Source organism: Sprattus sprattus, assembly GCF_963457725.1.
Source record: "Sprattus sprattus genome assembly, chromosome: 15".
Classification (NCBI taxonomy): domain Eukaryota; kingdom Metazoa; phylum Chordata; class Actinopteri; order Clupeiformes; family Clupeidae; genus Sprattus; species Sprattus sprattus.
The window spans coordinates 5,366,495-5,393,231 of record NC_137913.1 but is presented as its reverse complement, the minus strand read 5'-3'; the positions used below and the strand labels follow the sequence as shown (position 1 = coordinate 5,393,231).

Here is a 26,737-nt window from a genome sequence, read left to right as displayed (position 1 = left end):
CACCGGTGGTGGTAGTCTTTGCGATGGTTTGCCGACACGAAGCCTTTTGTGGTGCGTCAGCGCGTATCTGGGATCCCGCTCGAGTCTTCCTTGCAGAGCCGCACACAGGTCAGAGAGCTCGTCGCTTCTGAAAACTGGCTGCCGCACAATCCAGCCAGTTTCCCCCTCGTCTGTGCAATCCTCTTCATCGGACATCAGGTCCAGGGTAACGTTCTTCCAGAGGTCCATTTCTTCCCTCGCCAAGACAGTCGTCCTCGCCTCCACCAGCTGTAAAGATAAACCAAATTAGTGCCGCTGTGCTGACACAACGGTAACGCATATTTCTATAGTTCGTCCATCAGAAGTGTTTGCCGACTGCAATGTACATTTGTGTACAAAGGACATCGTTTCTGATGCAAAACGTCACTTTTTATTAACACGATTACATAGTACCATACGCTGCAATTACTGTAGCCTACAGCTGATCTAATCCTTATCAATCTTACCCTCTTTCTTCTCTGGCGTAGACGGGCTGCAGACTTTGTGGCTGCTGCCTGGGCTGCAAGGTCTGGCTGTCTGTATCGATAATTTCTCCGGACAGTTTCGTAATATGTCTTACAGGCCGCTGGAAAATAATTAATTAAAAAAGTTAAATAACCGAAAACATCGTTGTGCTGCCTCAGATAACAACGAACTGAAAACAAAAGTAATATATAAGGTCACTTACTTAAAATAATTCCAGGGTCCACACCGCTACTGTCTGGACATTTGGACAGGGCTGCCACCAAACCAGTTGTGACTGCCGTGTTGTGCGGTGACCTCAATCTGTGAAAACAAAATGTCAATAGTTTAGTTGAATGATAGAGAATGATACACCTACTTTAGCTGAACAGATCCTGCATCTGTCTTTAAATCTCACCCTTGCATTGGGTCGTATGGCATGGCGTTATCCTCTCTGTTGTGTAAACGCCGCACAGTTTCCTGTAAAGTACAATACACATTTTCAGAGTTAAGCAGCAGGCATGGGCAGTCTGGCACGTTTCACAATGATTTCCCTGAATAGTTTACATTGCTTGCGAGCAAATTCTGAGGCCTTGTATAACTGTAAGAAGAAATCACCAAAAAATAAATAGACTTACGGCGATTTTTGGATTATGCGCCCTTCGTTTCCTCGGCGGCTCTGGACAGCTGTAGTTCGAGGCACTGGACACCGACACCGACACGGCTTCTTCTATCGACTGAAGCCTGGCCTTTACCTCAGCAAGGTCGGCCCTGACTTCAGCAGTGTTCTGCATACATTTACATTAATATTATGTTGTACTCATTTAAGATAAAAAAAATAAATTATTTTCTTGTGTTCCCTTCCTTTTCTCTGACTGTAATCATACTAATTACCAAGCTGGTAAAAGATGGTAAAAGCTGGTCAGGACTGTGTGGTTGGAAACATGTGAATGAAAACTCAATAATCGGTGTGTGAAGAATCTCAACAATAAGTAGAACCATAATGGTAGTCTGACAAACCACTGGAATTATTTATTCTCTTGAAATGAATTAGATTATGTGCACTCTTTGTTTAAATGTGTATAGAGTATTGCAAACATACTGATATATGAAATGAATAAATCTGTTCCACAATACAGCATCCGCCAACCAATGGCAAATCAAGCTTTTGCCAAGGCTGAGAATGGATTGGCAGTGCTCTGGAACCTGGTCTGGCTTTTGAATGCAATATTATGACAACGTGTTGTTTTCAGAACATTGATAAAGCTGCTGTGGAACGTAGAGGTTTAGAATGAAGGATTCTGGAATGCGGCAGGTCTTAAATTACAGACTTCCTGGTTGAGTCTGCCTGAGAAGACCTAGGATGTCTACAGATTGTCCCCAGAGTGCTTAAGTTTGTGTTTTTTCAAATACACCTTCGTAGTAAAGCTCTTGCCACACATGGTACAGTGAAACGGCTTCTCTCCTGTGTGAACTAGGTAATGTGCTTTGAGAGATGGCTCATGAGTGAAGCTCTTGTCACACTGGGTGCACTAGTACGGCCTCTCTCCTGTGTGAATACGCTGGTGTACTTTGAGACTTCCCTCACGGGTGAAGCTCTTGCCACACTGAGCGCACTGGTACGGCCTCTCTCCTGTGTGAACCCGTTGGTGTCGTCTGAGATCTCCCTTTTGAAAAAAACTCTTGTCACACAGGGAGCAGCAGTAAGGCTTCCCTCCTGTGTGAGTATATTGATGAAGCCTGAACTGAGACCAAAAGTGGAAGGTTTTGTCACACACGGAACAGGAGTAGTTTTTGGATGTCTCTGTCCGTGTTCCCGAGATGGAGGGGGATGCTGGGAACTCCGGGGATGAGGGAGATGAACCTTTTCCTGTTTAACAAAAAAAAAAAAAACATCAAATGAGAAGAAACACACAAACACATCAACAAGTTATCTGCGGAGAGCTGATGTAAACAAATACGCTGGAGTTCTGATTCTCTTGTGGATCTCTGGCTGAGTGTGTTTATATAGGTGTGTGTGTGTGTGTGTGTGTGTGTGTGTGTGTGTGTGTGTGTGTGTGTGTGTGTGTGTGTGTGTGTGTGTGTGTGTGCAGGTGTGTGTGATTGATCTCTTACGGGTCTCTGGCTGTTCTGTATGGTTCTCTTCGTCCATTCTTTGCTGTCCTTGTGTCCTGGAGTAGTCCACCAACACCACTGACACACTCCTTAACTGGGCCAGAGACACGGGGTCTGTAGAGGACAGGTCTGTTTTGGAGCTGTCGACAAGAGATATGCTGGATTTGTCCTCATGTTCCTACAACACATTGAGGAAGGGAGAAATACAAGTTGTCGGTTAATTAGGTACACCTAGCGAAAACTAATGCGGTCAAATAGAACAGTCCTGCAATAAATCCACTTCAGGATTGTTCTAAACGTTCAGTTTATGTTCCAACAGTTTAAGAGAGGTGGTGATTCAACTGAATGATCATTTTGGAGATTGTAGTTTGCTGTGCTGTTAAACTGCCCTGAATCGAACAGAAAAATGTTTCTTATTATTTAGCCTAGCCTCACTGAGGTGGCTTAATAATAAAAAAATGTCATTGCACATGTCAACACAAACTGCCGTCTCCAAAAAGAACTTACAGTTGAACTAACAGCCCTCTAAATTAGTTTACACAAATACTATTATAACCTTCATGAAGCTGAGATGTATTTGCCAGACTGCACTGTAAAATCTAATAAGTTGACTTTACTTAAAAAAAAACTTGCTGCCTTAAAAAAAGTAATTTTTGTTAACTTAGATGAAGTAGATTTCAGTAACTTGTTTATTTTGAGTTTGCAGCACTCAATTTAACCGAAATAATTGGATTATAGTAACTTGTTTATTTTGAGTTTGCAGTACTCAAATTAACTTAAATAATTGGATTACAGTAACTTGTTTATTTTGAGTTTGCAGTACTCAAACTTCAATGATTACAGTAACATATTTATTGTGAACTTCCAGTACTCAAGTCATAGCTTAATTCTCTTTAGTGTTGCTTAGGTCATCCATAGGTCAACTTACCTTTATTGACATAAAACAATTCTACAATAGAAATTACAACAGCACATAGTAATTTAATTAAAAACACATTATCTAACAGTAATGACCCCCAAAACCACAATGAATGGAGATCACTCAATGGATTAACTCAGTGGAATTTTTTTTAATGCTCAACAATGCATTTAACAGAACACATTTGCTCTTGACAGACTTAAGACAATTTTCATTATAAGTAAAACAGTCTACAGTTCATTCTCAATTGCTCTACTGGTTTTTACGGTTGCCTTTTACTCACCTCACTCTACTCTTGCCTTACACTCACCTCACTCACTCTACTGTTGCCACTCACTCACTCTACTCTTGCCTTTCACTCACTCACTCTACTCTTGCCTTTCACTCAATCACTCTACTCTTGCCTTTCACTCACTCACTCTACTGTTGCCACTCACTCACTCACTCACTCACTCACTCACTTGTTGCCACTCACTCACTCACTCACTCACTCTACTGTTGCCACACATACACACGCAACGTAAGTAACATATCCCAATACTATCTGAACCGCATCAATGTCCACTCCTACCCTGTGACTAACATCATTTCCAAACACTAACATAATTTCAGGACAACCAAAAATTGGCATGGAAAATGTGTACGGTATAAACGGGCCTAGCCCAGAAGTTTGTTTTTCAACGATAACAGTTTTGGAGGAAGGTTTTTGTTTCCCAATCCAAGCATGACTGCTTGAATGAATTTGAGTGTGTTTGCCATGCATTTTGGGTAATCCAAGTGAAGGGCGTACATGAGCCCAAATATGAGGCAGACTGCCTGGGGAAAGTCTTTAACATTGTCCATGACAGTACTTCCCTCAAGTACGATGGCAGTGGAGATGGGCTGGAGGTGCATTGCATTTAGACCCTGCTGCTGAACAGTCAGCACCCCAATTGTCACGGAGGCAAGTGCTTCCTCTTTCGCTGTGTCCTGCAAAAGAAGAACATACAACTTTTTGAACCTGATCTTCTTTTGGGGGGGAAACACATCCTAAATTAATTTACATTGTATTTTAATTATGTAGACAGAATTATGTAGACAGAATTCATATCCTTAATTTCAATTAAATGTGTACTATATACTAATTTACTAAGGATTCTGATCATTTATGAGTGAGATCGGAATCCACCTGAATCTGATCAACTGAAAATAAATATATTTTAAATATTTGACAACGCTATGAAATATATAATAAATATGATATGAATTGAGATCAATGTGTTTGTTTCTTCTTTAATGTGTTACTTACAAAGCAAGTCTTGTAGACATCACTTGAGTCGTCACCCAGTAGAATAGGAAGGCCTTTGAGGACAACAGACCGAAGTGCCGTCACTTCTGGAGACTAAAAAATACAGAGAACAGATATATGTTAAGAACTTTGTAGCATTTTGAGGGGTGGAGGGAATATGTGTTGATGTACTGTATTTCCTCTTATTGTGCAGACTTATATTGGAGGCAAGGCTTTACATTTAATTTAGCATAGTTGGTAATATCTAAATACATTTCAATTAAATTTCAAATGAATTCCTTCGGTGCATGCATTTCATTGAGCGGAAAAAGGCACTCACTTAAAACATGCAAACTACCATATTGTTAATGAAACCTGTTAACATTTAATAAAAAACATGTTGGGATGAGTAGTCCACAACTGGTATAGGTGGTGTGAAAGGATTTTAAAAAGCATTATTAAATTGTTTAAATTACTTAAGTTAGTGTATTTATGGGTACATATCATTGGTACGGTCAGCAAAAGAGTACATCTGTCTTGCTTGCTCTGCACAGCAGCAACACAGCAGAGAGGTACAGAAGGTAGTGTGCCTGGTATGCAGGCCTAAGGTGCATTGCCGCCACCCATGATGCTGGAGTGTAAATCTATCTATAAATCCAGAAATCTCTGTGTGTCTGTCTGTCTGTCAGTCAGTCTGTCTAGAGCGTATCTCCCTGACGTTAGTTACGTTAGTTATGAGATTTTGCATGTAGCTTACGCATGTCATGAACCTGTGCATCCTTGATTTTGAAGATTTCTGAATTCATGGTTCGCGACATATTTGTATTTTATCGTTTGCCGTAGGCACTATGGGTAGTGAGGTACTATGGGTAGTGTAGTAATTCAGAGAAAGAGGGGCGGACCCGCACAACGGGCACTGCAGTAGTTACTCAACATTTGGAAAAACACAACAGAATCCTTACCACCCAGTTTATGTGCTGCATCAAGTCTGTCAGTTGTTGACCTGAAGTTCCTTTTTTGGACTTGAAAAGTTCAATGAAGCGTGGGGTGTGTTGGTCTAGGGCTTGAAAGAAGGGTCCTTCAAGGTTCTTACTGGCAATGCGATGAAACTCAGCAAAAACCTGAAAAATGAAGAGGGGAAGGAGGGAGAGAGATAGCAACATTAAGCTGACCCATCATTCAAGTAATACTGTAGCAAATTAAAGAGCTTAACATATGAAACTATGGTGAATAAAACATTCCAACTTATATTATCAAACAAATAACATTAGTACACATACTGCTATTGAAGAGCTATTTTCTTCATGAGGATTTGTCCACCAAATGTAAGATTTCTGGCCTCACAGTTTTTATATGTTCTGACTGACATTTGATTTGCTGGAAACTTTATGGGGGAAGGCAGGCCAAAATGAACAAGTAGTTTACCTGTCTCTCAGTGAAAAGTGCGGGCCATCGTTCAAGCATGCTCTGCACAGCAGGCTCCTGTGTCACTATCTCCCTTCTGCGCAGTGGGAATGTTTGGTCCATCATTTGTGAGACTAGAGTGGCATCGGTTTTATTTTTCTTCATTTCCTCTATGACAATCTTCCTGGCATTTTCAAGGCTTCTTTCATCATGTCCGTGAGGTAAATTAGGCAAAAAATTGGCTTCACCTCTTTTGGGCCGCTTGACATTCTTGCTGGATGCTTCTCCTTCTGGGTTGCGTTTACCTCGTTTACCCCCATTGATCATTACATCATCACAACCTACTTTTCGTAGCTTGGTACGGTAGTTAGCCATCTTGAATTTAAGGCTGTTCTTCCAGCCGTACCATCCTGGCCCGGGACCAGGTTCAGTGAGGCTGGGGTGCGTGCTAATCAGTGATTTTGCAACACTGCTGAAGTCGCCATCGTCAGGGTAAGCCTTGAAACTGTACATAGCTTCGGCGAGCTTCTCAAGTATGTCGTGTTTCATATCTCGGGATGGAGTCATTGGGAGACCGTCTTTCAAGAATGAAAAGTCTGCCCGTCTCAGCCTGTACCCTACATCCACTGAGAACTTGGGTATGTCGAAGAACTCTGGCCACTGTTTTCTTAGCGAAGGTGATGATCCAGCAGTGGACAAGATCTTGGTGTCTACTGTGCGGCAGTCTGATTCTTCGGTGGGTGAAGACAGGGCGGACAACTCAAGAATCACCAAAGGAATTACTTTCAGCGTAGCTCTTTCAGGCAATTCCGTTATTCTGGTCAAATTGCAGAGCGCATTATTGAAGTCTGGATCTTCATATTGGAGTTTGAAGTCGTACTGCAATGACAGCTTATCCATCAGCTGTGTTTTAAGCTCTTCAACGGAATCTGGTCTCTCATTTAAGGTAAGCTTCCTTGTATCGTCATCATCTAGGACAATTCGGAGCATCAATCTTTGGTCCATTTCGAGGTCACCACCTGTGAAAATATGAGAACTTTATCAAAGACATGCAATATTTCGGTGTTAAATCCACTCAGCATAATATGTACCGTTTGAGTGTAACAAGCTGTTTGCCATGGACTCTGTAAAGTGACAGAGGAAACACATCATTCAATTCAGACAACTGGGTGACTGAGAAGGTGGGCAAATGGCTGCTACAGAGGTCATATGCTCTAAGATGCTCATCATACCATGAGGACATCAGTCTACAGACAAATGCTACGTTGGTGTTGATAACGACAATCTTTGTGATTTGTCTGAACTCTGGGAGCCCTGCGCAAGATCCAACAGAAATTACCATATCAGCACTGTACTTGATGCCATCAATGCAGACAGAGGAAGCTACAAGTACTGTGTTCAGCTGGTTGTTCCTTTGATTGAGCCAGTTCTGCACATTTTCCGGAAATGAGGAAACCATCACAGACTTCACTTTGTTCATTTCAATAGATGCCTTAAAAAAATATGTGGCAGCTAAATGGAACAGCATCATTTTCTGATGTCTGTTTGCTAAAGTAAGGGGTATGTTTTTTAAGTTGTGAGAGTGATGCACAACTTTCTTAAAAAACTTTCCCCTCAAAACGCATTGTCCACACATCAGATAGAGGACTATAGGTCCGAATTAGCCGACGGTAGTGCTCAATGTAGTGGTGCTTTGGTCGTAGCCTTTCACCAGGGAAAACCTTCTGAAACAAGTGTCTATGTTCAGAGATTTTGCTATCAAGTAAGTACAAGGACTCCTTCGTAAAGCTTGTGGACATTTGACAATTTCACCACATCTTTTAAGGTAATCAAAACTTCCCAGGTTTCATCGCCATTTGGAATGTGTTGACCAATCAATAATGGCAGAAGTCGGAGAAGAGTCCAATTTTCATGACCATTTCCTCAAATCGTTGACTTTGAGGAGAAGGTCTTTGCAATGAGCTGGGGTTGATTTGTTCTGTCTGAAAATGTGTATGGAAACTGTTTAATAGCATCATTCAGGGCCTCAAGAGACATGATTCTCTTCGATATCAGTGCCTTTAAGCACAGGGCCAAGTCTATTGGAACAATACTAGGGGTGGGAATCTCTTGGCACCTCACAATTCGATTCCGATTCAGAGGTCAACGATTCGATTTAAACGATTTTGTAATACATTTTTTTTTTTTTTTTTTTTTTTACACATCCATTTTATGTTGAAATGCAAGCTGCATCGATTATTGCATTGCTCATAGAAAGTCAAAATTGTGACAAGAAAAAGCTTTTTTTTTAATTACAAAATCGATTATGAACTTTTCTGAATCGAGAGAGAATCGTTTTAGAGAGAATCGAGAAAAATCGAATAATCGATTTTTTTCCCCCACCCCTAAACGATACCCTCCAGGAGATAATGCAATATGTCTGGCGGGTAACCATCAACAACATGAAAATGTTGCAAGCTTTCAGTAAGTGGACAGCTTCCTTTCACACCATATTGTTGAGCCTTGGTTGAATCCTGTGCCAACTCTTGCACATGTCGTGGTTTTCTTTTGTTCTTTGTTGAAATAAGCCTGTCCGTACTTCCTTGCGCTGTATTTCCTCCCGCTTGGCCATACAGAACCGACAAACTTGGCTTACTGTGAAGCTTTCAAAAAATCCTCCCAAAGAATGGGCAGCCAGATTGTCTGCTGCCACAATTAACACTGTGCCCTTAACAGTGACTCCCAACTGTTCAACATATCTTGTTGTTCAAGAAAAACAAGGTCCTGAATGAGAGGGTGGAGGATTTTACCATAACCATGTTCTTTGATGTTGCTGACCTTGCAAAGCAGAGCAAGCTGAATGGAATGAAGAGACGAGCGATATTTAGGGGGTAAATTGCCAAGTACCCAGTAGATAGCAGTTTGTTTGTGTTTTTTTCTGGAGGTTCCCAAGGGATTAGCCACCTCAAAATATACAGGTAAAGAGCGATCCTGAACTCGTCCTCATCCAAGAAAGCATTGTCTTTGAAGCGGGCACCATCTCTGTAAGATTTGTATTCCTCTGACAAAGTTGCCTCATGTGACATGGTTTTTTCCAGAATTTCTCTATTGCTCAGTAATGTTTGCAGCATTTTAAGAATGGGGACAAACACAACAGTCTGCTTCGCATTTCCTAGGACAAACTCAACTGGTGTAACCAAAGAGAATTCCCTTGAAATGTATGACTTTCGCAAGTTAGCAGTTGACAATGATCCCCCTTCAAAAGTGTATTTGAGGAATACATTATTCTCAACGACCACTCGAGTATCTCATTCACTAAAGCATCATCAACATTTGCACAATTCGTATGTTGAATTATTTGAATTGAAGGATGTAGCAATGTCTGTGATAACAAATACATTTGGTTGATCTGATCTATGACCTCTTGCAGGGCAGTTTCAGAGATGTTAAGAATTGAAGACATTTTCAGGAAAAGAGCAGCTACATTGCGTTCCAACTGATTCTCTAAGTCCTCTGTATCTTCATTTAGCTCAGCAAGTTCACAGTCAATATCATCAACTTCAGGGTCACTCTCCTCCAGCTGAAAACTCACATGAGTTGTAAGTTTTTCAACTACATTTTTGGAAACAATTTCAGGTTTGAATGCCATATTGTTCTGCATCTGGTCCTCTTTGCTTTTGTGTGCAGTGAAGGTAGAATAAACACTACTCTGAAAGTTGCAGTCTTGATATGGGCAAGTAACCATTTGCATCAGCTTAAGATGTCTTTGTAAATGAGTAAAGAAGTCGGCTCTTGTGAAAGGCTCCACAAAGTTGCACAACTGACAGTGAAATGTAGTTTCTCCCTTTTTGCCTGCATCCTTTTGTGTGTGCCATGTTGATAGGTGTACTTTAAGTGCATTAAAATACTGAAATGTGCATATGCATTTGTTATGAAGGCATGGGAGTGGGGATGTTCGAGTGTGGTATCCATGTTTTAAGCGGTAATGCTTAAGCAAGTAGCCTCTCTTTTCAGCCAAAAATGTGCAGTACTTACAAGTCCACTGCATTAAATGATACGGCTTTGGTTTACCAGAAAATACAAGATCATTTTAGCATTTAGCATTTGTTTAAAAAAGTACAACTTTGTGACAAGTCACAAATAAAGAAGTATAATTAACTAAAAAAATGTGCATTCAATTATTCTTTAACAGTCAGAAATTGAAATTAATGAACTCGATTGATTTATCAATGTATTTGGTTTCATCATGATCCATCTGTAGTGACATTAATGTACGTGTCAGTTACTCCAACCCATGAAACAAATACAAATATTGAATGATTCATTGTTCAGTTTAAGAGGCATTAGGTGAATACCTGCTGAGACTGGGGTGGACAGTTGACCATCTGCTTCAGCCTGAATGGAGGACAGTGAAAAAGAACACACAATTAAAAATGTACACATGAAATCACCTTCAACACACCAGGTTGTTAAAACATTGAGGGTAAGCCCTGCACTTGTTAACTGTATTCCTATATTGAGTTTTTAGTTCAGTGATTAACTAGGCTATATCTAGGGATGGGAGCTATCCGATCCAATGTCAGTATCTGGTCGTAAATGTACAGTATATAAACTATTGTAGTGCCCGTAGTGACATCACGCTCGTTGTGTATCTATAGACACATGCAAACGTGTAAAATAGCGCCAAAATTATTACCATAAATTATCACCAGTGGCCGGTATAGTAATGTGGGGTTCGTTTAACTTTAGCATTTTGGTCTAAAAAAGTTGGACGATGCACACCGTTGAGCCGTTTGCAAGCAACGTCCGAAATCTTAGGTCGGTGTTACGAACGGTTAGAGATATATGCAAGCCAGTCAGACACACGTTTCTTTATAGATAGATCGAATATAGACATGCCAAGTTCAAACTACACGATGTTCAGTCTCAGACTGGTCTTGGGAGCAGTAACATAATCTTAGGATTTTGGGAAGAATCGCTCTGGACTTTTCCAGGCTAGCTGTTCTCGATACTGCGCGAAAAAAAAGTTTCCCCAGTTCTCTGGGTGAACACGGCAGGTCGGCGATCAGTTGAAATAGACTCCCGATCGGAGTCGCTATGTGTTAACACTTAAACGATTGTTAGTGGCTCCCAAGACCAGTCCAAGACTGAAAAATCGTGTAGTGTGAACCTGGCATAAATGATATCGCCCGGTTGCACATCCCCGCTTCACTTCGTTCCGCATTTTTCCGAGCGCTCATTGAAAAAACATGTCAAACGTCTCTGAAGCATCGCGTTTCTAACGTTAGCGCCTCACTTCTGTTTGTACACCTACCCACCACAGTGTGCATTTCACCTGCCCCTCAGTATGACTTTGTAAAAACATGGTGCAAGCTAGCTTGTAAATGTCTAGCTAGCTAGGATGCCACAAACCTCTCCCCGTCGCCCCAAAAGGTTACAAGCCCTGTCTCTCAACATAATGACTATGAATTAAAAACGCCAAATTCGCCAAAACGGAGTAGTCTACCATATAATGTAATTTAACTTTGTTTCCAAAAGTGTTTAAAAAAGTTAGGCTACTAGAGGTTAGTTAGTTACATGCTTGCTAGAGGTGATAGTACTGTGTGTCGAATAAAATCATATGCTAAGTTACACTACAACAACAGAACAGAACAGAGTAAAATATGTACTTACCATATCAGTGTGCTAAACACGAGTAATCCAACCACGCCAACGAAAATTAAAAAATGTGTGCTCTGAGAGTGTGCTGGTTGACCATCCATGAAAACGACATGTACGAGCACATTCGGGATTCATGCGCGAAGTAGATTAGGCAGATCTGCGCATGCTTGAGAGAACGCCCAAAGGACACTGGGTACAATAAATTACTTTTTCTAATTTGACTTAAGTAGGATACATCAAGTTAAGCATGTTTCCCAACCCGAAATTACTACTTACTTATTTAAAAGTAGTGTTCGTAACAGGTTGATGTAAACTGAGTTTGGTTCACTTGTTAACATTTACAGTACAGTGTGGTGTATCAGACCGCATTAGTTTGATTAGTGTTCCTTATAAACTGCCCGTGAGTGCGTGTCAATCTGTACAGTACCAGTCAAAAGTTTGGACACACTTTTAATTTTTTTGAGAAGTTTTTTCTATAATTGTATTATTTTCTACATTGTAGTAGATTAATACTGAAGACATTTAAACTACAAAAAAACACATATGGAATGATGTACTAAAATAAAAAAAAGTGTTATCTACCATGTAGAAAATGATAAAAGTAAAGAAAAAACTCCTCAAAAAATGAGAAGGTGTGTCCAAACTTTTGACTGGTACTGTATGCAGTAAATTACCAATTTTTCAACAACTCAGCTCTCAAAGCTCCAAATGCATTAGAAATACTGACGGTTCCTAAACTCATTGTTAAAAGCAGTACTAAGGAGTTTTTGGCTTGGAGCTCCCCCTAGCGGCGAACGCTGTTGAAACTTGCTTTCCTCGTTTATGACAAACTAGCGAGTCAACAACTTTGCTAACACAGTCAAACATCAAGCAAGTGCAAGACAAAACAAAGCAAGACAGCAAATAAACAAATTACTAATCCAGCAGTCGCGCATGCACAGACACAAAGGACCAGACGGCTCCAGAAATCCTACAGACTGCAGTTAATTCCCTACAGAACCCCGATGGCAATGGTGGAGAGGCCATTTTCCATATTTAAAGCAATTGTAGCGGCACAATTTTTTTTCATGCTGTTATTTTAAGGTAGAAATGTTACATAGTGTTACTTTAAGCTCTAAATTCAAGTTCCTAAGATCAGCAATAGGCTGTAAGGTGAACCCTGTTATCATTTCATCCTGCTCCACAGTCTGGCATCTACACAATCTTTAGCTCATAAAAAAGGCAAGTCGTGCTAAGCTACCAAAAAAAAAGTTTGCTGCTGAAATTCCAGTGGATTGTCGATCCGTCTATGTTTTATGCAGAACTAGTTTCTTCAGAGCGTAATAGGATTTTGGTCGCAAGTGGTTAGACACGTGATCGTTCTACACCAATGAGCAAGCTGCTTTTTGTCAACAGAATGGCAAGATGGCGGCTCCCATGGTTAGATTCAACAGTGCTGTATACATAGCCACGTCCAAGAAGAACAATGAGGCAAATATAGGACAATGTTATGTTTATGGTAAGTCATTTAGATCAAGTTTGAAATACCTAGGAATACACCTTACTGACGATCTAACACGGTCTGTGAACACCCAGCAAACACTGAAGAAATCAAGGCAAAGATTGTACTTCCTACGTCAGCTGAGGAAGTTCAAAGTATCAGCACCCATCAGCTGTGGATAGTAGGGGTGGGAATCTCTTGGCACCTCACGATTCGATTCGAAATCGATTCAGAGGTCAACGATTTAAAATCGGTTATCGACAAACACGAAGTAGGAAGTGATTTTAGACTCTGAGTTGCAAACTCAAATGATTCAATAGTCAAAATGCATCGATAATCGTTTTATCGGTTTCGAATTGATAATCGATAGTCAATTGATAACTGCATTTCAACATAAAATGGATGTTTAAAAAAAAACCGATTATCAATTCTAAACCGATAAAACGATTATCAATTAATTTTGACTTAAACATTAAAACATTCGAGTTTGCTACTCAGTCTTTGCTTCACTTCCTACTTTGTGTGATAATTAAAGAAAATCAACAGATGAATTACCTTCTCTATTTTTTATGAGAGAAAAAGCTTTTCCTAGTCACAATTTTGACTTTCTATGAACAATCCAAAAATCGATGCAGCTTGCATTTCAACATAAAATGGATGTGTAAAAATAAAAAACATTTTTTTTTTTTTTTTTAATTACAAAATCGATTATGCACTTTTCTGAATCGAGACAGAATCGTTTTAGAGAGAATCGAGAAAAATTGAATAATCGATTTCCCCCCTCACCCCTAGCGGATAGTGTCCTGACAGCATCATCACTTGGTATGGGCACTGAACAGCCAGTGACTGCAGTACCGCACCATAAGAGCACCTCTCCCTATTCTGCAGGATCCCTACAAGAGAACACTACGTACCAGGACCCAAAGTATTGTAGAGGACTCCTAACATCCTGACCATGGACTTTTCAAAACACTGAGGTCAGGAATACGTCTCTGCTGCTACAAGACCAGAACAGAGAGACTGAGGAGCTTCTTTCCTCAAGCATTCAGTATCCTGAACACACAATGATTACATAAACTGCAACTACACTTTTCACACTTGCACATGGACTGTACACACTCTGCACTTTATACTCCCTCTTGCTATTTATTTTTTTAAATATTTTTTTTTCAGCATTTCTATGAGGTGTCCAGAACAACATACTAAAAGTCCTAAGAAATCCGAGATGCCAGGCAACAATACACCCCAAAAATGTATTCTTTTCCTTTACTCCTATCAAAATGAATTGTTACACAATGAAAGTACCCATGAAAAGTAAATTCTTTTGTATTAAAAGTTTCTTTGAAAAATTATTTGAATATGCAAATGAGCTATACACTAATCGAATATGCCCAAAATACACACAAATAGGCTTAATTTTTTTCCTTAACTCCTACCACAATAAAACTTTACATAGTAACAGTATACATGAAAAGTAACTTTTTAATATCTTTTGAAATTAATTTGAATATGCACGTGAGCTCCAAACTTATTTAATATGTCTAGACAGAAACACCATTCATATGTATGACAAATACATCGGCCCAATCTTCATCCAATCATCCTACTGCCAATGGGTGATGGCAATGCTGCTTTTAGACTTGCCTCTAACCTGATAACTGCCTGGCTTGGTAGTACATGCCAGGGGTATGGTGTTTCTGCCTAGGCAAATTAGTACATTTCCAATAAGTGTGGAGCTCATGTGCATATTCAAATAGTTTGAAGCAATATCAAACACATCACACAAGGTTTATATAGACAGAAAATTCAGTTTTCAGCAGGGATAACCACATGGTGGATCTCTGACGTCCGAGGCTCCCTGTCTTGCAAGGATGGCAGTTCGAGGTCGGAAGAAGCATAATTCCCTCCTTATCACTTCTGGTCTTAACATGCTCTTGTACATATGCAGACTAAGCGGCACCTAATTTTAGAAGTTACACACGCAGAAACACAGAAAAGCCATGTTCCTGCTTACATAGGTACATGATTAATACAGTGCCACTTGAAAGTATGTGAACCCCTTGAGCACTTAGGCGTTTTCTGTTGTTTTACCATGATTATTCATTTTTTTATCACCAATTTTCCATAGATGAAATGTCAGGTTTATGTTTATCATTTGCATGTACTTGTTTAGAGGAAATTGTTTGAGTAGCCGAAAAACTACATGAAACATGGAATTAGTCCATTTCAAAAGTAAGTGAACCCCCAGCTGAATTGATAAAGTCAAGCAGGTAACAGATTCAGTGAAACTTATTTGGGTGATTAATTAGTCAATTGAGCAAACCGATCATCTGAGACATACTTAGGGAAAGGTTTGGGCAACACAGATTAAAAGAGAGAGGAAACCAACCAAACTACTGTAGTGCCAAGGTGTACCCACACAGATCAACAATGCCGAGAGGAAACGAGATATCCGAGAACATCAAGTAGGTACTGTCAGCCCATCAGTCTTGGGAAAGCTATAAGACCATCTCCAAAAGATTCCAGCTCCATCCATCCATCCAAGACAAATCATTTTGAAATGGAGGGCATTCAACATGACCGCATCTCTGCCTAGAAGTGGACGCCCATCAAGACCATCACCAAGACGCACCAGAAGAAGAATAAATCAGGTAAAAGTCAACCCACACATCACCTCTAAAGAGTTTTGGACCTCTCTGGCAGCATCTGGGTTAAATGTACATGGGTCTACAATCAGACGAAAATAGTTGGTTTTGATCGTGACAAAATAATTCTATCTCGGACTCATCTGTTTAAAGAAGGGACTTCCAGAAGGCCTTTAGTTTATCCACGTGCGCTTGGGCAAAGTTGAAACGGGCAGTTATGTTCTTTCTTGAGAGCAGAGGCTTCCTTCTAGCAACCCGATCATGAATGTCATGTCTATTCAATTTTCGTCTGATTGGTGACCCATGTACATTTACCCCAGATGCTGCCAGAGAGGTCTGAAACTCTTTAGAGGTGATGTGTGGGTTGACTTTTACCTGATTTATTCTTCTTCTGGTGCTTCTTGGTGATAGTCTTGATGGGCATCCACTTCTAGGCAGAGATGCGGTCATGTTGAATGCCCTCCATTTCTAAATAATTTGTCTTGGATGGATGGATGGAGCTGGAATCTTTTAGAGATGGTCTTATAGCTTTTCCAAGACTGATGGGCTGTCAGAACCTTCTTCCTGATGTTCTCGGATATCTCGTTTCCTTTCGGCATTGTTGATCTGTGTGGGTACACCTTGGCATTACAGTAGTTTGGTTGGTTTCCTCTCTCTTTTAATCTGTGTTGCCCAAACCTTTCCCTAAGGATGTCTCAGATGATCGGTTTGCTTAATTGACTAATTAAGCACCCAAATAAGTTTCACTGAATCTGTTACCTGCTTGACTTTACCAACTTAGCTGGGGGTTCACTTACTTTTGAAATGGACTAATTCCATGTTTCATGTAGTCTTTTGGCTACTCAAACAATTCCCTCTAAAAAAAGTACATGCAAATGATAAACATAAACCTGACATTCCTTCTATGGAAAATTGGTGATGAAAAAAATGAAAAATCATGGTAAAACAACAGAAAACTCCTAAGTGGTCAAGGGGTTCACATACTTTAAAGTGGCACTGTATAAGGATATATAATAATACAAGGAACTTTTATATATTATTATTAGGATTATAATATATTTTAAGTCATTAACAGTGTTTGGAAATGAACTCCATCAGTATCGGTTGACAGAGTCTCCAGAGAAACCAGCTCAGTCTGTCAGTGAGTTTTCTGCTCCTAAGGACCCACCCATTAGCAAATGACAGCTATTCATATGATAAGTAATGGTGATCCAGTGTTTGGAAATTATCTCCATCAGTATCGGTTGACAGAGTCTCCAGAGAAACCAGCTCGCAGACGTAACGCTTGGTGGGGTTGTGAAACACCAGTTGGGGGAAATCACGAGTCAGCCTCTTCTTCAACACCTCCTGTCTGCAACACAGCAAAACAGTGACAATTAAGAGTCACAGGAGTACCATCAAAAGCAGAGAGTGGTTGAGGTGGTGCAAGACATTACAGGCTAGAACCTGCCATACAGCACATTTAACACCAAAGATGCCCAAGAAAGGCACACAACATCACAAACCACACCACACACACACACACACACACACACACACACACACACACACACTACACACACACACTACACACAGGGCGGTTTTGGGCACGTTGAATACTTTTTCATTACACGTGGGGGGCGGCACGATAATAAATCAATAAAAATCATCTGGGCCTCAAAGCGGTTTTTCTATTATCTATCATATCACTGTGTGGGGAATTGGCAAATTGGCGCCCCCTGCAGCAGCAAGCGCTCCTGCTCACTAAAGTAATCAACTAAGCCTACATGATCATAGGCACACTCATTATTCACACTATTGTCATTGAAAGTACCGGCTTACTTTCACCAATGATGCTATGCTAGGCTTAGGCAAGTTATCTCTGGTTAAAACTAGCTAACGTTAGCTATTCACTAGATGCGCTAGCTAGCTAGACAGTTATCGTAACGGTGCTAATTATCGGACTGTGTGTTTTTGGCAAACGTTCACGTTGTCATGTTAATCTATTATTAAACTGAGCATATCGATTGTTTATCCATTATTAAACATAGCATTTAGATTGTTTAACAGAATGACCGATGTTTATGTTATAAATTAATAAACGTAGGTCTACATCTCAGTGCCTCTCCAGAGGAGTTAAATGAAGGTTAATTCATTTAATCTTTCCCTGCGGTGCATGAACAATCCTGGTATGGGATGTTGTTATCTGCAATCGTGATGACCGTGAGATGAGGCTTCTCCCTTTTGCATTGTGATCTGTAAATTCTCGCCTCCAATTATAGCTCGTCATCCATCATATCTAGTTTTACATTTTGTACATATCCCTCCATTGCATAATGAAGTCCCTTTTGAAGGCTTCTAGACTAAATCAGGTCCTTCTGTCCCATAAGTTGCCTAGAGCCTCTTGGGATATCATTTTGACACTGATAGCTGCCATTGTGAACTATTGTCCGAGTTAGCAACAGTAACTAAGGGGGGCCGGGCTTAGCGATAGGTCAATTGAGAAATTTAAGTTTATCTTTGACCCCGAGGGGGTCTCGCCTTGGGGTGTAATTCTATGTAGAACCGCCACTGACTACACATCAGCTGTTCTCCTTGTTGCCAACTTGTACATGTCTGTGCAAACAGCAAGACTTAAGAACTGTTTCTCCAAACAGGCGTGTCACACACATTTTGTGTAAAGCTGGCCTTGCACATGACAAATAATAAGACTTGAGAGAAAAATGCATTGCAGTTACCTGTAGTGTGAAGCATCAAGACCTTCATTTGCTTTCACCAGTTCAATGAAGGCCTTCCTCAGCTGGCCCATTCTCAGCACCTCTTGGTTGACAAGCAGCCTTTGGCGAATGATCCTCTCACAGAATTTCTTATAGCTGACATCAAACATGGGCTCATTCCTATAACACATATGAATGAGAAGTAAAGAAATTAATAAGTGTTGTGATTGTGTGCACGTACAACAAAATGCAGATTGAATGTTTACTTATATAATGTAAAGTAAGTAGCTCCTTGAAATGCAATATAATAAATAACTCACTGTTCTTTCTCAGGCCTTCTCAAAAACCTGGTGTACTGATTGTAACAGCCTTTGTGGTAGTGCACCTCCAGAGCCACACAGTCTTTGTCTTTTATATGTTTCAGAATACTTTGGTCTTCCTTCAACTCCGCAGCTTTCTGCAATTGGCCTTAACGAAACAAAAAGGATAGCTCAATGAGTTTGTTGGCATATCTCTCTCACACATAATTGTACCTTTCAGTCACTCAACCATAGTGTGTGTGTGTGTGTGTGTGTGTGTATGTATGTTATGTGTGTACCTGCTGTGAATGTTTCAGCCTTTGACAGAGTATCCCTTTGTCGTTTGCCTGCTCGGTTGATGAACATCTCCTCTTTTTGGCAAATTATGCACAGGGCAGGAGTGACTGGGGCATAGCCTTCGATTGGCAGCCCTGACCAGGATCGCAGTTTCTTTGATGGCCACGCGCCGCTAGAAGTCGATGGAATGTCCTTGTGGTACTTTGTAGCGGCATGTCTCTCACGTGCGAGACGTCTTTCCGTCTTGGCAATGGCGTTTTTGTCTGTAAATCTACGGTAGCACGTATGATGGAAGCCAGCATCCATGGGAATATTGTCAAACTCCACATCAACGCAGTGTTTGAAGTTCTCAGCCACATCCAGAGACTCACCGTCCAGCCTGAGCCACCTTTGTAGGCTTGTCCTGTATGTATTCCATCGTGTAGCGGTGAAATAATTTACCTCCTCGTGCTTGACTGAAGCAATATGCATATAACAATGTTTGCTTTTCGATTTATTAAGACTCTCTGGTGTATTTTCTTCGTCGTCCGTACTGCTCAATGAAGGCATGGTGGCCGCCATCTTGCCACTCTGTTGACAAAAAGCAGCTACCTTATTGGTGTAGCATGATCACGCGTCGAACCGTGCCGTCACTTGTGACCAAAACCTTATTGCGCTCTGAAGACACTAGTTCCGCATAAAACATAGACGCATCGACAATCGGCCGGAAATTCAGCGACTAACTGTTTTTTGGTAGCTTAGCATGACTCGTTCTTTTAAATGAACTAAATTTTGTGTAGATGCCAGACTCTGGAGCGAGAATCATTTTGTAAAAGACTTTTTGTGGTTCACCTTGTGGCCTAAAAGATCAGATATGGGTTTAGTGCTATTAGCTTTAGCTTTGTTTGCATTTTGTATTGCAAAAAAATACTGTACTGTACCTGCATCATTTCAGTTTTTATGTCTTCAGCTGGGGAGGGGGTCTGTTCGGTCCCGGGGTCAGCTCTGTCTGCAAAAACAGAGAAGTAGACACTTACATTTGCATTTATTTATTCATACTTTAATCTGAAGCTGCTTACAGAACAGAACTGTTTAGTTAACCAGTCAGCATTGATGTGCGCGAGGGCTATAGCTAGTGTGTTATAACAGTGTGTATGTAGTAGCTTTGTACTTATTGTTTTCCTCTTTCTATGTTGTTTCAGAACCACACTGTAACTAAACATAATATGTGTATCACACATATTCTCCACACACTGTTACAACACACTGGTTGCTTGCAACATACTGAATATCTCCGCATGAGAATTCCTGTAAACTTCAATACAAAGTGGTTGTACACTGCAAAAAATGCTTTTCTAACCTAGTGTTATTACTCTTATATTGAGATGAAAAATCTAGTTGGTCTTGTTTCTAGCTAAATTGTACTTACCTAGTGCTTTCTTGGTAAGGTTATTTTGACCTATTTCAAGCAAATATTACTTATTTTAAGAAATCTTAACAAGCCAAATTTGCTTAACGCACTGGCAGCCAAATTTGCTTGTTTTAAGCAAAATCCTGCTTAAATATGTAATTATTTGTCTTAAATCTAGAGGGGCATTTTTTGCAGTGTATCAGATCTCTCCTCATCATTACCTCATCTCCAACTTGCACCTCCCCTGCCCTGAACATCCTGGCCTTGAAGTAGTGTTCTGGCCGACACTCAAGATTGTGTGTGGTGATAAAATAAGAACAGACCCTATACAGTTCTACCCTACCTATACAGCGTTACCCATTTACTAACCCTCACCCACAGAACCGATCACTGACTGTTTGCCTCCACACACACACACAAAGTATATACATATAGTTTGAGTGTATGTCTGTCGATGTGTGTGTGTGTGTGTGTGTGTGTGTGTGTGTGTGTGTGAGTGTGTAACTCTTTTTACCCCAGCACTTCTTACCAGGCTGATTGTACTCATATCCATCATCGGCATCTTCTTCTTTAATCGCAGAAACTGGAGCCTCCAGCAGCCTCTGAGCATCAGCTGAGACCAGCGTGTGAGACGAGTCCAGCAGACCTTCAGCACTGGATGAGACAGGCGGACTACGATGGGAACATAAGACCATCGGACTCTGGGCATCAGATGTGACCATTGGACTTTGGGCATCATACGAGACCAGCAGACTCTGGACCTCAGATAAGACCATCGGACTCTGAGCATCAGACGAGGCCAGTGGTTCTGACCAGACCAGAGACTCCTGAGCTGTTGTCGGCTGGTCTGACTGGAGAGGAGAGCTGTAAATCTTCATTTGCTGAAAAACACATATCAGACGTTAGAATGTGTGTGTGTGTGAGTGTAACTCTTCTTACCCCAGCACTTCTTACCAGGCTGATTGTACTCATATCCATCAACCAATGAATGGTTGGAGCAACAAAAAAAAAAACAGAAATCAATGTACTATCCAGGGACGTGCACAGGAATTTTGAACGGCAGTTGCCCTGACCTGAAAAGAGGGCAGCCCATCCCCCCCCGGTCAAGAAAATAAAAACACACGGTATGGATTATTAATAGTAATAAATAAAGCACTCAAATACAGCAATTCCTTTGAGAATGGCATCACTATGTGGCGAACATTCCAACCAGGGGTCATCATCATACCAGTGGCTTTGAAAAGACGACCTTCAGCATTTTTTGGGAACTTCACATTAGGACGGCAAGGCTGTATGTGAAAATTTGAGAAAGGCCTGATTGAATTTAAGATCATTGCTCTGTACATAAGGTGGATCTGTTGGATTACTCAATCTCAGCATAAAATCTTAATCCGTATTCATGGATTGTGCCCCACTCCTACCTTGTTGGCATCCAGTCCTGACTTTCTGTGTTGTCTCTCCTTTCCCTATTTTCCAAGTCTGTTCTGTTCTCATCTGGCTCTGGTTCTTAAGGCTGATTTATGCTCAGAGACGTAAGCGCAAGAGCAAGGGCAAGAGGCCGCGCGCACCCCTTGCGTGCGTCGGCCCCTTTTTCTAGACTTGCGTAATTTTTTAAGTAAGCTCTTACGCGAGCCTCGCAGCCTGCATTCTATCAACGAATGTTACGAGATGAGGTTACTAAAATATTCTGCATGTCCTTTTTACAGTTTTACAGTGCTTCCCAAGTAAAGGTTTAAAAAAAAGAACTTCAAGCTTCAGACTTTCTGTTAGGGAACCTGTTATCTATCTGCAGAGCAAATGTCAGGCTCATACAAAAACATTAAAGTGAATTAATTGATGCTAATACCTAGCGCGGTGTCTATAGGATCTCCCATATACGTTAGCATTAAGCTATCTTATTTTCTACCACAGTAAAACATGCAATACTATGTGATTGTTTTTAGAAAACGAATGTTACGTGATGAGATTACTAAAATGTAGTCTGCATGTCTGCTCAGTTTAACAGTGCTACCCAAGCAAAGGTTTGAAAAGAACTTCAAGCTTCAGACTTTCTGTTAGGGAAACAGCTTTCTATCTGCCAAGCAAATGGCAGGCTCATGACAACACACGCAACCTTTGGGAGCATGAACTGCTATGAGTACATTTTGCGCAACAATTAACCCCAACGCAGAAGCAAGCAGCCGCCTTTAGTCTGCAGTTGATGTACTTGGCACATCACACTGCATGAAATGTGGGATTTACGACAGTCACCGACCCTTTGTATTGCCGCAGAAGCCCACATCGGTGTGAAAGCCCCCCCCCCCCCCCCTTCCCCTTGCCCAGGCCGAGGTTTTGAGATGTAAATTGAATTGACCTGGATTCGAACACACACACCCCCCCCCCCTGCCCTCCCCTGTTAAAGGCAAGGCTGTGAGCTATTGAAATGCAAATAAGGCTGAACACTGAAACACTGAAAATCACCCCCTCCAAATCAGATAATATGGGTAAATGATTACCACTATCATTACTACTATAAGGCCCACTAGAAGCAGTGGTAGGTTATTTCTGTTTTGCTCAGGCAAGATCTTTGAAAGGATCTCTAAAATAGCCTATAGTTTTTTTTAAGATTACAATTACTCAGCATATGGCTCTAAATGATCGGATTTAGGCATTTAACCATTTTGAATGAAATAATTCATGTGATGCATTACTTCAATCATTTATTCTTCTTGTTAAAACAAAGTGTTCGAAACTAACCATCAGCAGACATGTAGCTTAGTTTTCCTACCAAAAATTTCTACAACTTAAAACTCACCTTTTCTGACAACATCAAAGCAGTTGCTCATCGACACAGAAGAAAACAACCGTGACGTCTCTTAAGGCAAAGAAATGCAAGCTCAAATCCTGGTCGCGTGCAGTACCTCAGAGTAAACCAGTTACTTTGCCCTCCCCCTACTGACGTTGCCTATAGGCTAATCGATTGGAAGTGAATATAAGGCTACTTTATGAAATGTTTCGGGTGGTGATTATTTTTATCTAGGTCTACATGAAATTCTGCAGCTGTTTAAATGCACTATTTAATGACTATTTACATTTTATTTATTTTTGCCGTCGGAGGGGCTTTTTGACTCGAGGAGGGCAAACGGGCAATTGCCTGGGCAACCTTAGCCACTGAGTGCACGTCCCTGTTACTATCAATATAATAAGAATAGGCTGTGAATATGAATACAAATAAGAGGGAATTTGTTCATATATCCCTTTCTGCGGCCCTATTTATTTAATTATGTGTGTGTATGTGTGTGTGTGTGTATGTGTGTGTGTGTATGTGTGTGTGTGTGTGTACCTCAACCGTGAACTGGCCTTCCCCATCCTGCAGCGACTCATTCACATCTTGAATTGTCCTATATGGATCAGAGATCGCAGGGGTCAGAGTTCAAAAGTCAAAGGTGCCAGGATGATAGTCAAAGTTCATCGTCAAGAACAATCAAACTAGAGTGCTCCATGAAGCAAAATATAAGCCCCGATATAAATATTACCCAAATATAATCCACAATATAAATATTACCAAAATATAATCCCTGATATAAATATTATTATTATTAGGGAATAAAGCAGAAGAATACAAAGGAAAAGGCATTATAACATATACATATGGTTGTGTATGTGTGTGCTTGTATAACTATGACCACTCTGCTGGATGTGTGTGTGTTGTGTGCATGCGCCTCTGTGTGTGTGTGTGTGTGTACCTACGGCCACTCTGCTGTGTGTCTGTGTGCGTGCGTGTGTGTGTGTGTGTGTGTGTGTGTACCTATGATTGCTCTTCTGTCTTTGCAGCTGTTGATGCAGGTCCCTTAGTTCATTCTTCAGGAAAGCCATAGTCTGTATAAAAACACACACGTTAACTACACATTCTTATACACACACAAACACACACACACACACACACACACACACACACACACACACACACACACACACACACACCTTGTTGGCTTGTGTCAGTGAGTTGCCTTTTTCCTAAGTTACACACACACACACACACACACCTGGTTGGCTTGTGACAGCGAGTTGTCTTTTTCCTCCAGGTTTTTCTGTAGTTCATCGTTCTTCAGCTTCAGCTGTCGCTGTGACTCCTCCTGCTCCGTCAGACTCCGTCCAATCTCCGCCTGACTCTCTTCTAGACGGCGAATCAACACGCAGAGCTCCTGGTTCCTTTCTACTTCATGCTGACAAACACACACACACACACAACACATGTTAACATAGACAAACACACACATAGACATCAAACACAGACTCACACACAGACATCAAGATACAAGGTCTTACATTTTCTACGTGTGCGTGTGTGTATATATATATATATATATATTACCTACTAAATGCTAATAAATACACACACACACACACACACACACACACACACACAGCTCTGACCGTGTGTGTGTGTGTGTGTGTGTGTACCTGCATCTTACCTGTAATGCTCGTGTGATGAACTGAGTGGCCTTCTCCAGGTCGATGCAGGCTTGCTTGTGACTCGTCATGTCAATCTGCTGAGTAATTTCATCCATCTACACACACATAAAAACAGAGATTAACACACACACACACCCATAAAAACACACACCAACAAACACACACACGCAAACACACACACACACACACACACACACACACACACACACACACACACACATAAAAACACAAATACACTTCAAGTGCTCTACAGATTATGATGAAAATCAAGCAAAGACCAACGTTCAGCTGACTGATTACAAAGATTAAAGTAAAACTTGAGGGCATTTATCAATACGCTTGAAGATGAGATTCAATCAGCAATGGCAATGGATCAAAAATCGTTATTGCATTTGCGCACGCAGGGAGAAGGTAGCTCCACAAAGTCTGATCTGCTCGTCTGTGACTAGACACACGGTCAGATAAGTCTTAGATTCTCATATCCAAATTAACATCGATATCAGAAGCAACATTTCTGTGTGTGTCATTTCTGTTTATTTTACAAAGTAAATCTGCAAACAGAAAATGAAATGCACAATAATTAGCGGTCAACAAAAGACCCTTCTATCAATACTCATTACTATAAGACAATGTAACTGTGAAATAAGGCATTAGGCTACAATTGAAATGGCATTAAAATTAAAAATAGAACCTCTTCAATTCAATGAGAAAACACATGCAGTCTTAAAAGGGCGGATCTTTATCACAGTACCATCAAACTAAGAAGAAGTTTCATCAGAAAATCCGAACAACCAGGTAAAGCTAACATACCGTCTCTCTCTCAGAGTTCAACTGCAACGTGCTTCGGCCAGCGGGTGTTTTGCGCGGTAAAAGTTTGTCTGCAAAATTAACTTTGACTAATTTCGCAATTATATTGAACACTGCGTCTCGTCACTTTCTCTGTTCAGACAAATATTTGTAAACACGACTCAACGCATCTTTCCTGATGACCTTAATGTTAGCTACTATCAACAATAGTTATCTGGTTTGACCAAGTGTACGATATCCAAGCAGTTTGTAAGCTGCAGACTGAAGGAAAAGACAATTGAGTCGGTTAGTATTCTAAAGATTTGCTGGAGGTAGGCTATAAAGATTTCTTTTGTCGGTCTTCCTTTAGGAGTGCAGTTAATCTTCTTCAGCGATTATAGCTTTCGACGGATTGAGTCAAGTCTACAGTCTTACTGCCCTCTAGCGTGCCGGGTGGGAACAAAAACAAATGTTTCCCTCCTTACAAGACACGCCTCCTAAAATACACGCCCCCGTCTTGCAGGACGCAGCCGGACCCTACTCATGAAAGCAGCCCAAAGTTAATTTTTCAACACGCCTGTTAAATCACTCCATTACCTTTGGCTAATATTACAGAGCCTGTTTGTAAAGAGACATGAATGGTTTAAGGGTAGTGGAGTTGGCAGTAGACCAGGTGGGTAAGCAGTAGATAATTAAGATAAAATGAATATGTATGCTATCAAAATAAATTTGAGGATGGTACCAAAACTAGTTGCCTATAAAACTATACCTCAAAAAGTGTCAAATTGATGCATAGTGTTACTTTAAAGAGGTTCTCTGACTGTAAACATGTTTTATAGAACAGCGTCTTGATGTCAGTGCCAC

The 26,737-nt window shown here is 40.7% G+C and overlaps 2 protein-coding genes across 2 annotated transcripts; both read right to left on the bottom strand.

Moving 5' to 3' along the window:
• Positions 1-2,166: 2,166 nt before the first annotated feature.
• Positions 2,167-26,094, bottom strand: LOC308375762 (uncharacterized protein; the record flags this gene model as incomplete). The annotated part of the gene is made up of 14 exons (XM_080851940.1): positions 25,898-26,094; positions 25,087-25,182; positions 24,658-24,837; positions 24,420-24,490; positions 23,955-24,012; positions 21,162-21,513; positions 20,163-20,230; positions 10,520-10,559; positions 6,207-7,204; positions 5,744-5,902; positions 4,803-4,895; positions 4,271-4,483; positions 2,596-2,773; positions 2,167-2,225 (listed from the first exon to the last, which is right to left on the bottom strand). Exons 2-14 carry the CDS (start codon positions 25,180-25,182, stop codon positions 2,167-2,169), a joined length of 2,565 nt encoding a protein of 854 aa, XP_080708066.1. The 5' UTR covers positions 25,898-26,094.
• Positions 17,027-19,687, bottom strand: LOC308376161 (uncharacterized protein). Its single transcript, XM_080852437.1, has 4 exons — positions 19,245-19,687; positions 18,967-19,114; positions 18,668-18,826; positions 17,027-17,301 (listed from the first exon to the last, which is right to left on the bottom strand). The coding sequence occupies exons 1-4, from the start codon at positions 19,546-19,548 to the stop codon at positions 17,136-17,138; spliced, it is 777 nt and encodes a 258-aa protein (XP_080708563.1). The 5' UTR covers positions 19,549-19,687; the 3' UTR covers positions 17,027-17,135.
• Positions 26,095-26,737: the final 643 nt, after the last annotated feature.

Coding starts and splice junctions, on each gene's coding strand:
- LOC308376161 (XM_080852437.1), bottom strand. CDS start 19,548: ATGGATGCTGGCTTCCATCATACGTGCTACCGTAGATTTACAGACAAA. Junction 19,115..19,244: donor GGCTGAAACATTCACAGCAG/GTACACACATAA, acceptor TGTTTCGTTAAG/GCCAATTGCAGAAAGCTGCG. Junction 17,302..18,667: donor CTTGATGCTTCACACTACAG/GTAACTGCAATG, acceptor GCTGTGTTGCAG/ACAGGAGGTGTTGAAGAAGA.